At 47.2% G+C, this 12778-nt stretch overlaps 1 protein-coding gene across 1 annotated transcript in view; it reads left to right on the top strand.

Moving 5' to 3' along the window:
* Positions 1 to 12778, top strand: part of FHAD1 (forkhead associated phosphopeptide binding domain 1) — a 146212-nt gene that overhangs the window by 66643 nt on the left and 66791 nt on the right. The window contains exons 8-11 of the mRNA XM_061184091.1: positions 4767 to 4897; positions 7131 to 7220; positions 8247 to 8351; positions 11912 to 12019. Of these exons, the coding sequence (XP_061040074.1) occupies positions 4767 to 4897; positions 7131 to 7220; positions 8247 to 8351; positions 11912 to 12019 (434 nt within the window). The remainder of the gene's footprint in view (positions 1 to 4766; positions 4898 to 7130; positions 7221 to 8246; positions 8352 to 11911; positions 12020 to 12778) is intronic.

Genomic DNA, 12778 nt, shown 5'->3' with positions numbered 1-12778 from the left:
GCCCAGCAAGAGGCGTCATAATAAAGTGAGCCCATGTGAACCCCATGGATGACCGAGGCAGAAAGGTCAGGCCACCGCGCTCCCTGGGGCCCGGTCCAGTGGAAGGTGGTGTGTTCTCTGCACGGCCTTCAGAAGCATCGTATCCAAGACCCTGGCCAGCTCAGAGGATGGTCCGGAGCAGCCCGGGCGACCGAAAGCGAGGCCACCGTGGCTACAGGTCTGCCCCTCAACCCCCACCTGGGTGAAACTTCAAAGACTGGACTGTCATTCCTGGGGCACGTCTCCCCTCCCCCACTCTTCTGTCTTCCGTGCTGGTGGGGGAGGGGGATAGTTCTTGTTCCAAGAGCTCCTTGGTTCTTCCAATTCTGGTTAATAAACTCGATGCTCCAGAAAGACGCATCACACTCTGCTTTGCGTCGTCCCTGTGCAGAATTGGGGCTGTGCATCTTCCAGTGAGACAAGCGTGGAGCCGTGTAGTGCTTGGAGTTAATCAGAACAACTGGTTCCCTGGTTCAATAAGCCCTTGAACACACGGGTGACTGGAGCAGGGGCTTCTTCCCGGAGGCCTCTCTCTGGGGGCACATGCTCTCGGAGGCATCACCTGCACAGTTCCATTGGCTCTCGTGCGCTTACAGGTCACTTGCCGACTGCGGAATCCTTCACCGCAAGACCCAGAGCACTCTGACCACGTGCCCGTGAACCACCTCGAGGGGCAGTCCCAGACGTTACAGGGCTGGAACCCAGCCAGCGGCTTCTGGAGGTGCTCACAGAAGGCCTCACTCACTTCCTGCCCGTTGGCCATTACACACTGGGGTCTCTGAACTCGGGCTCCCAAGTGGCCGCAAGTGGCAGAACAATGTGTCCAGCTACCAAGCTCCCAGAAAGTCTCCAAAGCCCTACCCATCTATTGCACTTGTAAATACCACATTTCCCTGGTCTGGAGAGAAGTAAAGGTGAGAATCATCCGTGTCCTCCAAGCCAGGGCTCCAGTCACACACTTGCTCTCCTTGCTCAGAATTTGGATTCACTTGGGATTCAGTCTCTCTCTCTGCTCTGCTCTTCTAGGACTTTAGAAGTAAAAAGAGTTCCTGTGAGTGCATTAATCTGTTCTAAAATATTCTTGAGGTGACAATAGGCCTCCTGTGGGGTGAATTTCAGTTCCACTCTCAAGCGATCTATCTTATTAATCACTAAAACTGGACGGATGTTTTCGAGCCAGGCTTGTCGCAGAACTGCCTGTGTCTTTTGCATAATGTAGTGAAATGGCACTGGATTTCATAGTGATCCCTCGGACCTGTTCATCCTCTCTGCTGTCCATGTACCTTAACTTGCCTGCCAGGCGGCTGGAGATGATGATGCCATTGCTAGATATAAGACAGTCAGCCAGAGTAGTTTTTCCATGGTCAACATGAGCCAAAACACAGATATTCCTGATGTTAGCAGTGTTTTTCTGGAGTTGAATCATCTTATCCGAACTACTGAGCACCATGGTCACTTATTTCCTGTGACGGCTCCCGCCGCCCAGCCAGCCCCGCTCGGATGCCAGCGCCCGGCCAGACCACGCGCGTCGCAGGCGCCCAGACCACCGCGTCCGCCTAACGCCCGCGCGCCGGGGGCGGGGCTGAGGACGCACCGAGGTCACTCTTTTAAGGCACCCATTGTCTCACCCATTTCACCCGAGTGCACTTGGGCCCAAGTGAAAAGTTTCTAATTTTATCAGAGGTGGTTCCCTGATAAAGGGCTTGGGTGTGGAGAGGGGCAGCCAATGCACAGCTGTGGCTGAGCTTCGATTTCCTGGATTCCTTCATTCCTTCAACATGTTTATTGAGCACCTACTAGGTGTCAGGCCCCCATTCCAGGCTCTGGGGAGGGAGAGCCAAGCAAGACAGTCAGATTCCTGTACTCACAGATGCAGGAGGGGGTGACAGACAATAAAAGTAAACGGATGAATAAACAAGCCCACTTCAGAGAGCAGTGGTGCTGTGGAGAAAATAAACTGTGTGTCGTGGTGGCCAGTGCTTCAAGGGGGGAGGCCAAGGGAGAACAGCTTAGTGGGCATGGAGCCACGCAACTCAGGTGGCACTCGAACCCGTGGGCTGGGACTCGAGCCCAGTCAGAACCCACTGTCTTTTAATCGAGATCACACATCTGGTCTCGGGACTTAATAAAGCTCAGGTTCTTTATGTCTCATTGCAGAAAGAATTCAGTGAGAGACAAAGTAAGAAGTGGATTTATTTAGAGAGAAACACACTCTACAGACAGAGTGTGGGCCATCTCAGAAGGCTAGAGGCCCCCAAATATGGGGTGGTTCGTTTTTATGGGCTGGGTAATTTTATAGGCTAATGAGTGGGAGGATTATGACAGCTCTAATATTTTGGGGAAGGGGCGGGGATTTCCAGGAATTGGGCCACCACCCCCTTTCTGACCTTCATGGTCAGCCTCGGAACTGTCCTGGTGCTGGTGGGTGTGTCATTTAGCTAATGTATTAGAATGAGCCTATAATGAGGCTCAAGTTCCACTGGAAGTCGAATCTTACGCCACCTTGGACCTTGCTGATTCTAACCAGTTTATGTTGTATCCTCCACGGCTATGTCCTTCTTTTAGAGAGGACCTGTTTCAGGTGGGCAAGGACAAACCAAGGGCAAGTGAGGCTGCATGGAGTGAACAAGGGGTTGTGGGGCTGGGCAGGGTCGGGGGTGTCTGGGGTTTTTATTCTAAGGGTGTTGAGAATCCAGTGGAGTTTTTTTAAGCAGAAAATGACATGTCTAGAGACCTGAAGAGGATGGGACCACTCACATACGAGGGGAGGGAGAGAAGCAGGTGACAGGGAGGAGGCGATGAGCTTCGGAGGGACACATCACTCTTAAAGCAGCCAGCGCGTAGCAGGAAACACGCCCACAGCTGTAAAGGCCAGGCATAGCCTTGAGTCGCACGTGAATCACCATCTCTGTATGAATCTGTGCTTTTCTGCTGCCTCACTCTGCAACTTAATCACTCCCACCCCCACCCCCTGCTGCCCCCAGGTCTCTACTTCTGCTCCTCCCTAACTCGGGATGTCCTCAGATATTTTCTGAGCGCCTCCCCCAGGCTAGGTGCTGTTCTGGGCACCAGGAATGTACGGATGAACTCGCTGGTCCTCACCTTCCTCCCATAGGTCGGCCAGTCAGACCTCATCCAAGCATCAAGCCTGTCTCAGATCCCACTTTCTCCAATCAGGGAGTCGGACAGACCTGGGTTGGGATAACTCTTGAGAAGAGCTGGACCCACTCAAAGTGTGGCAAGCCCCAGAGGGATTTCCAAGTAACTTAACTGTGTCCTGGAGGCAAAGCTCATTTTTAAAATGAAATTCTGGAGCATTTTGTTCTGTATTTCATATACATTCTTGATTGATACCTACCAATAAAACTGGGCCTAATGTTCTTCCAAGAAAAGAACCGTATGAGATAACCCAATACCACTGCATTTATGCACCCTTCTTCCCACTTCTATTCAAAATGATACTACAACGCAAGAGGGAAGAGATATGGGGATATATGTATATGCATAACTGATTCACTTTGTTATAAAGCAGAAACTAACACACCATTGTAAAGCAATTATACTCCAATAAAGATGTTTTAAAAAAAATGATACTACAGTAATGGAGTAGTTATCTATTGCTGCATAACAAGTTACCCCAACATGTAATGGATAAAACCCCAACCAATATTTATTATCTCACCCAGTTTCTGTAGTTCAGGAATTTGAGGGCTGGGGGTGACTTAGTTCTCATGAGTTGCAGTCAAGATGTCGGCTGGGGCATCAGTCATGTCATCTAAAGCCTCGAGGGGAGCTGGAGGATCCCCGTTCAGAATGGCTGCTCATGTGGCTATTGGCTGGAGGCCTTAGTCCCTCACCACACGTGCTTCTCTCTAGGGCTGCTTGAGCATCCTCACAACACGGCAGTTGGCTTCTCCCACAGTGAGTGATTCAAGAGAGAGCCAAGAGGAGGCCACAGTGTCTTTTATGACCCAGCCTGGGAGGAAACATTCCATCATTTCCACAGTATCATATTGGTTACCCATGTCAGCCCTATTCAGGGTGGGAGGGGCTACACAGGGCATGAATTCTAAGCGGCAGGGATCATTGGGGCCATTTTGGAAGCTGGCTGCCGAGAAAACTAATAGGCGCCATGTAACAAACATAATTTAGCCACTTTATGTTCTTGGGACATACCGTCTCATTTGACCCTTACAATAATTCTGTGCGGGACAGACAGTGGGAGGTGAAATAGCTTGTCCAAGACCACCAAGCTAATAAGTGATAGAGAGGGGTCCAAACTCAGAGGAGTGTGAAACCAACCACCCCATCAATAGTGTCCAGCAGTGCCCTCTGCCACAAGCCTGTCTCCTGGCCTCTGGAGAATTCCTGGACCTTCCCTGTGCTGGGCCTTTGTTCCCCAGGCCCATGGTGTAGCTTGTCCTCCCGGCTTTGCCTGGCCTGTGCCCACAAGGGGCCCCCAAATGCTTCTCCTCTCGCTGGTGCTGACTGCCCCTCATTCTCACTGAAGCCTCAAACCATGTTCCGTGGACTTTGCTCTCATTCCCATTCCTGCTCTGGGGCCCTTGGAAAAAGCCTCCCCAGTTCTAGGCGGGCACCGGTGGTGGCCCGGGCTTGGAAGGTCTTGTCCAAACGTTGGCTGACAGCCATGGTGTTGCCAATAACCCTTCCTGCCTCTTTGACCTCCATAAGTTTTTTGTTTTGTTTTGGTTTGGTTTTTTTTACAGAAATGGTGTCATCTTTGCAAAGAGATGTGTTAGTAAAGGATGATCAAGTTCAACAGCTAAAACAGGAGGTGAATCAACTAAAAAGTGAGAACAAAGAAAAGGATCACCAGCTCGAAGCCCTCAGCTCCAGAGTGAGTGTCGGGTCATCACCAAATTGTAGCTGCGAAAAGCAGACACAGTGGAGTCACATGACACACGGTGGTGAGATGAGGCCCGTGCCCAAGGGCACAGGGAGGGTAGTTGCTGGGCAGGTGGCCAACTTCTTTGCAGCTTTTCAAAGTACAGCGTGTATGTGGCTCAGAATAAGCATAATATATATTCAAATCCAGCAAACATTTTCTAACCCCTATTATAAATTAGTTTGTTTAATCCCAGCAACAAACACACCTATTAGCATATATTGCCATTGCAAAGTTTAATGTTAAACAGAATAGGATCTCTCTGTGAGCAAGGACGACCACACGGCTGCATCGTGGTCCCAGCACCACTGGTTCTCATAATTGCCTTCAAAGCAGAATGTTTGAAGATCCAGATGCAAACACGCAGACTCTCATTTCTTCCTTAGACTTTAGTGTGTAGAATTTCTCTATGGAAAATGAACGTGGTAGGCAAGCAGAGAGCTTTTTACATGTAACTTTGACTATTTGCAAATCTTGCCTTCAATGCTAACTTCAGAATCCTGACTCTATAGGCTAAGATTTCTCAGTATTTGTATGATGTGTCTGTTTCTGTGAGTCAAGGTAAAACCTCAAAGCTTTCATCTCAGGTGGCAACTCAGAGATTCCCAGCGGCTACACGATGGGTTAGCTAGGTCTGCGTGGGGGTGGGGTAAGAACAGATCTTGAGGTTCCAAGGAAAAGGCACAATAAGTAATACCTGGTACGTAGTACCATACCCAGTTTGGAGCTGGTGAAAGGCACTGCATGAGCTTTGGGGTCAGACAGACCAGGGTCCAATCCCAGAGCTTTCTTTTATTGTAAATTATTTGGCCTCCACTTCCCCATCTGTGAAATGGGGATGACAGAATCGTTTTCCGAGAAGTGGGAGGCTGGTTTTAGTTGTGCTCCTCTGCCTCTGCCCCCGGTCAGCTGCCTGGCCAAGCCCTCTGCATTCGCTTCTCCCAAGCGGAGTGTCTTCCTAGGCATGTGCTATAGCTTTTTTACGTGGTGTGTGTGTTGGGGACGGGAAGGGGGTGCAGAGCTGGTGCTAAGTAGAAGGAATATGCAAAGACAGCACCTGCTTGGCTCTTCTACCTCCTGAAGTGCATTTGGATGATTTATGTCCCCGTTTCCCCTTCCTCATTGACCTTGGAATGAGGTCCCTCCTCCTCTAGCCTGTGCCGGCCAATAGCACAAGGGCTCATCACCACCAAGGATACTGCTCTTGTGAACATTTGAGATGCCTTTTTTTTTTTAATGACATACATCATGTGTGTTAATTTTAGAAAAATAAGTAGATGACATTGAAAAGAAAAAATAAGAAGAGAGGAGAGGAAATGCTACCTTGAGAAATCAATGTTAATATTTTCATGTATGTTCGTCCAGTCTTGTTTCTATATATTACCTAGAAATCAATCAATCAATCATTTTATAGTGAATTTACACTATGCACATTTTTAAAATTTTTAAATACTTACTATTTCCTGTGCTAATAAATCAACGCTCTTATCCTTGGTCTTAAAAGCTACATACTTTCTCCTGGATGTACCCAGTGTTATAAAGTGGTCTGCTGTTATAAACAACACTTGGGTTGTTTCCTCTTTTTTTTTTTTTTCTTCCACTGTTACTGACAATTCTGTGAAGAGCATCCTTGAAACTACAGATTTACTTATTTCTCCAGTCATTGCCCTTAAGGTACATTCCTGAAGTGGGAATTGCTAGGTCAAAAGAAGGCACATCCATCCTTATGCCCTTAATGCCTGTTGCCGAGCCACCCTCGGGAAAGACAGCTCCGTTTACCCCTCCACACCAGCCGGGGCAGTTGTGTCTTTGAGATGCAACCTGCACAAAAGCCCTAAGATGGACCCGAGCTCACTGGTTCCCCCACCTCCACCCTCACCGGTCACAGCGTGAAAACATCCCAATTCCTGCACCCTAAGTACCCAGACTCTACAAAGCTGGATTTCCCCTGCGGTGAAGTTTGCTGGCTTTTGAAGAGGAATTTAGATGCTCTATTCCTCAGAACTCATGAGAGGGGTGAACTGGGAACGACTGCAGTATCCCGTGCTCCCATCACACAAATGGTCTCGCCTCTCGGAATTCAGAGGTGTGATTGGGTTATACAGCAGGAAACACTCCTGGGCGTGAACACAGGGACTTGGGAGCCCCAGCCCAGCCCCCGTGGCCGTGTCCTTTTTCTCCACAGTGCTCAGTGCTGAAAGAAGAGTTACAGAAGGAAGATGCCCAGAAGGAGCACTGGGAAGCCCAAGAGAAAGAGTTAAAACTCTGCAAAACCGTGCGTTGAACCTCTTCACCCCTAGGTGTCCACAGAAAGCCTAGATTTTGACCTTCAGGGTTTTGGAGGGGTTCCTTGGCCCATTAGCTAGCACAAGCTCTGGGGCTTTATGGGTGTTTGTCTGTTAATGTAGTCTCATAATTCTTTGATTTGCTAGCCTCAAAGAGATGGGTAAAAAGACCATGGAAAACACACTCTCCCCAGATTTTCCGGGCAGTGGGCTCGAGGCCCCTCATCAGGTTTCCCCTGGGGAAAGGGACGGGAGGTGGCCACCATATGCTGCTAGAAATTCACCGTGGTCCCTACCCCTGCACTTGTGATGCCCAAACTTTCATGATCCACTGTCACAAGTTTTATCACAGCCCCGGGCACTGTTATTAACACCACTCTTCTTTAAGTATTTTTACTTAAATACATTCAATTCTACACCAATTCATAAAAACAAAATAAAAAGCAAATGTATCACTGGCCTTGTATGGAAGGTGAACATAAAAATTAATACAATGAAAAGATGACCGCTAAATGTAAATGTTCACCCCCTGTACCAGCCGAATCCTCGTGCACATCACCAGGCATACGTTTTCCATCCGTTGGGAAGGACGGTGCCTGGGACGGGGGAGGAGACGTGTGCTCTTCTCTATGCCAGGAGCACACTTCTCTGCCTCAAATGAGAAAAAAAGAAAAATGTTATTGTCCTTTTCTTCCAAACTGTGCCCATTGTGTCTTCCAAACAGCCCTTATTTAGATTGAACTCAAAAATATACCCTAAGGAAAGAGATTCTAATGAGTGGATAGGTATCTTGTACTGTTTAATCCAGGATCCATGCTGATCTTCAAAAGAAACTCAAATTTTCCCTCACCCAGCACTTTCATTGCATCCGTTGAAAGAAAGTCTACTTTGCCTTAAAGATGTAGAATTGTCCCCCAAGGGAAGGAATTAAGCGAATCCCAGACTAGGTTTCTGCCTTAATGAACCGGATGAAATGAGTTATGAAGTTGACTTCCCTGTTGTTGGAACTCTTTCAGCAAATCCATGACATGGAGAAAGAAATGAGGAAGCTCAGGGAGGAGCTGAAAAGGAGCAGTACCGAGCAGAGCCTGATCTCTAAGATGCTGCGGGAAAAGAGCAAGGTATGGCAGGGACAGGTCAGCCTGGCAACCACTCTGGGGCAAGCACTCCACCTGCATCATCTCTGTGAATCCTCACAGTGACCCCATGCGTTCTATACCGGTATTGATCCCACTTTACAGTCAGGAAAACTGAGGCTCGCAGAGGTGAAGGAAGTTACCCAAGTTCACTTGCATAAAGTAGTTGTGGCAGAACTTGAATCCAGGTCTGCCTGACTCCAAAGCTCCTGTGTGAAACCACTACCCTAGACTGCCTTCAAATCTTAATTGTGAAATTATCTAGGAAAGAATTGATCCATTAAATCAAGTTTGCCAATGATGTTCCAACTTAAATTCTCATATTGATTTTTTTTGTCTTTTTGTTCCATCAGTCATTGAGAATGTTTTTAAAAATCTCATCATGTTTGTAATTTGTGTGTTTCTTCTTTTAATATTAACATTTTTTGCTTTATATATTTTGAGGCTGTGTTACTAGGTGCATATAAATTTAGAATCCTAATACTTCCTGTAGAACAAAACTTTTGATCATCACGAAATGTCCCTTTTCATCTCTAGTAGTGTTTCTCCCTTAACGTCTTCTTTGTCATTTAGCTTCATCACTGGCTTTCTGTTGGTTAGAGTTTTCATAGCATATCTTTTTCATACTTTCTCTGTCAATTTTTGTCTTTAAGTTTTAGACATATGCCTTCCAAATAGCGTATCGTTTTTACAAAATCCAGTTTGACAATCTTTGACTTTTAGGTCATTTATATTACATAATTACTCATGTACTGGGGTTTAAATCTACCTTCTTGCTCAGTACCAGTTGTACCATCTGTGCTATATTCCTTTTTCTCTCCTTTCTTGCCTCCTTCTGAGTTGATGGTTTTCTCTCATTCCACTTTCCCCATCTATTAGCTTGGAAATATTTCACTTTTTTACTATTCTTTTAGTAATAGTAAGACAATAGCATTCATCCTTGACTCACCAAAATCACACATTAATTAAGTTTTTCACTCTTCTACTATTCTCTTAGTAGTCATCCTAAAGACTACAGTATGCATTCTTAACTTACCAAGAGGCAATAGTAGTTGACAATTATGCACTTTTCCTTGACAGTGCAATGAGTTTCGAACACCTTAACTTCACTTACCCCCTCCAGATTTATAAGCCATTGCTGTCATTTTCTAAACTCCTCTTGATAGTTAAAACCCCAAAAGACATTATTAGTGTTTTTATATAGTCAGTATCATATCCACACATTACCCTTACTGTTGCTTGTCTTTTCTGCATCTCTGATCATCCATCTGGGTTCATTTTTCTTGTGTCTGAAGAATACCCTTTAGTGTTTTCCCTCATTGTGGCTCTGCTGATGACAAATTCTCAGATGTGCCTGTGTGTCTGTCTGGAGATGTATATTTAACCTTCCTTCTTAAAACACATTTGACTGCGTATTGAATTCTACAATGGCAATTCTTTTCTTTCAGCACATTAGAGATAGCATTAGATATGTCACTATTGTCTTGTGGCTCCTATTATTTCTATTTAGAAGTCATCTGTAAGCCTAACTGTTGTACCTTTGCATAATCTGTCTTTTTCTCTGGTTGCTTTTAAGATTGTCTTTTCCCTTGATTTCCAGCAGTTTTATTATGGTTTATCTAGGTGTGGATTCATTTTTGTTTACCTTGTTCAGAGTTCGTAGGGGCTTCTTGAATCCCTGGCTTGATGTTTTACCTTAATTCAGGCTCCTGGGCTCTGTACCACATAGGCAGTGGGGAGCTACTAAGGCTTCTGAACAGGGGACTGATGCAATGACATTCGTGGCCAGTAATAAGAGTGAAAATGATAGTTACAATTTCTCATGTACTAGGTATTACCCCGAACATTTCATCTCTTCATCTTCACAACAGTGCTGTGATCTAGAAATCATCCTCTCCATTTTACAGATGAGAAAGTCAAGGCTACTAGTTACTAGTAAAGTAACTAGCCCAATTGCACAGTCGGTTTTGTCTGACTCGAGGTTCGTCTGACTTCGGTTACCCTGGCGTAGCAAACAGCCACATGCTACTGTTTACACTGAAATTAATCAAAATTAAATAAAATTTTAAATTCAGTTCCTCCATCACACCAGCCACATCTCGAGCACTCGATACCCAGATGTGGCTAGTGGCTGCCGTATTAGACAACACAGGCTCGCTCAGAGTACCTGTGTCGTTGCAGAAAGTTCTGTTGGACAGAGCTGCCTTCCAGCTGGGTAACTCTCACAGTACCGTTAAGATTGCACTGGAAGAAACAAAACTAGAGGCGAGGAGGCCAGTTGTCACAGGCCAACTTGCATGTGAGAGGGATTGGAGGACAGGCGTGGAGACTACCGAGTGTGAGAGAGGGAGCAGGGCGGCCGCTGAAGGTGACTCTGAGGCTTGGGGATGGGAATGGGGGCTGTTCATGGAGAACACAGATAAGGCAGAGTCCAAGGTTGGACTTGGCTTTTGCAGCATATGAAAAAGGCTGCTGAAATAGAAGTCAGAGCATGTTTAGACCTGGGAGAAAACTAAGGCCCAGAGAGGTTAGATGACTCTTCCAAGGTAACAGAGCTGGGTAGAGGCTCTTCCACTGTACCACACTACTCAGAAGAAAGCTCTTAAGAGCTTTTCTGGGTCTTTTATTACATCCCTGTGATCCCCCTCTTCAGATCCCTAATAAACAGCCTGTGAATTTGTTTCAGCACAAAATCTTTCCATTTATTTACGAGAGTTTGCCTCATTTCCTGTTAGTGCCAGAGCCCAGGGCTCAGCAGGTGCGTCCAAGAATTGAGCAGCTGCAAGGCCTATACTGGCCAGCAAAGGGTAGCGTGGAGCACTCCCAAGCTTACTGTGCATTGACTGTTACCCAAGCAAGGGGGGGAAAAATAGGCAAGCTTCACTTTAAACGCCTTCCTTTGCAGGAAGGCGTTTGTCTATTCTTTGTCTATTCTCTTCCTTTGTCTATTCTTAATAGACATTGCTTTAGCAAGCCTCCAGAGAGGTTTCCACCAGTGAGTGTGCTCAAAGTGGTAACGACAAATAGTTATGATAATAAACCCAATAATAACATTTCCAAGTACCCATCATGAGTTATTAGAACGAGACTGTACGGCGGACATTCCCGTCCACCTTTCATAGGTTACAACAGTACTTAACACACTCACAGAGCCCTTAAGCACTATTCCAAACATTGAATCCCCACAATAACTCTATGCAGTGGTACTAGTATCATCATCCCCATTTGACAGATGAGTACACTGAGTCACGGAGCAGTGAAATAACTTTCCCAGAGTCGTACGGCTTGTTAGGGACCGAGCTGGGATTGGAGTCTGCGGTAGAACATAGTTGAGCCCAGGGTGCAGAGCTCGGCCCTTTCCCATAGGGGGCAACTCCCTGTGACTTTGCCTCCACCCCGTGCATGCCTGTGACCCCTGCCACTGGGCTGCAGCTGTCCCTACCCCTCAGGAACTCCCCCACTGCCATTAGCCCCCCCCGAAGAGTTTCCCCAGGGGGCATGATGATCACATTAGCAGCAAGCCCACGCTTTCATCATCCTTTCAGGTTGAAAAGAAGCTTCAGGAGGATTCCAGAAGGAAATTGCTTCAGCTGCAAGAAATGGGGAACAGAGAAAACCTCATTAAAGCCAATTTGGAAAGGGCAGTAGGTCAGGTAGGCGTGCTGCAGAGCCCCTTCACCGGCCCGTGCTCTCCACGGAATCCCACACCCAAGCGGCCGGCAGGGATGAGTGAGGAAGAAGACGGCCTGGCTTAGTTCACCCGCTTATCTCAGGGGCAGGGCTTTGTGTGGCTCCCGCGTCCCAGTGGGCATCACTGAAGAGGCTTTTCCTTCTGGGAAGCTGCCCACTCCAGTGTTTGCTGTTGCCTGAGACCCTGACCAAGCAGCCAGTCCCAGCTCAAGGCCCGCCCCAGTGAACCAGCTGTGCGGTTCCCTCTTGGGAAGGGTTTGAGCTCTGGACCCCAGGGGTGTTTCTAGCACTTTCTCCTTCACATTTTTTGTCCTGACATTTACAGCGATCTTTCTTCCTCTGGGCCCCCAAACAGATGCTACACTCAGTGTCCACAGGGAAATGCCACATTTCTTTTTGTTGTTTGTTTGTTTTGTTTTGTTTCATTTTGTTTTGGATGGAACCCGTGCCCCCTGCAGTGGAAGCGCGGAGTCTTAATCACTGGAGCGCCAGGGAAGTCCTGCCACTTTTCTTAATAAAGCAAAACCCAGAATACCACAGCTTATGCCAGATGGAGATGGGCAGGGTGGGGAGCAGGCTGTGACCTGGCAGGTCTGGGGAGGGCCATTTCCCAGGGCTCTGACCCAAGATGGCCCTTGGGTGGCCCTTCCTCTTGCACGTGGCACAGACATGAGGGCCAGAACATGCAAACGAGCCTTCACCAAAGGCTAAGGGAGAGCAAA

This window comes from Eubalaena glacialis, chromosome 3 (assembly GCF_028564815.1).
Source record: "Eubalaena glacialis isolate mEubGla1 chromosome 3, mEubGla1.1.hap2.+ XY, whole genome shotgun sequence".
Classification (NCBI taxonomy): domain Eukaryota; kingdom Metazoa; phylum Chordata; class Mammalia; order Artiodactyla; family Balaenidae; genus Eubalaena; species Eubalaena glacialis.
The sequence above is the reverse complement of the archived record's forward strand: the minus strand, read 5'-3'. Positions and strand labels throughout refer to the sequence as shown.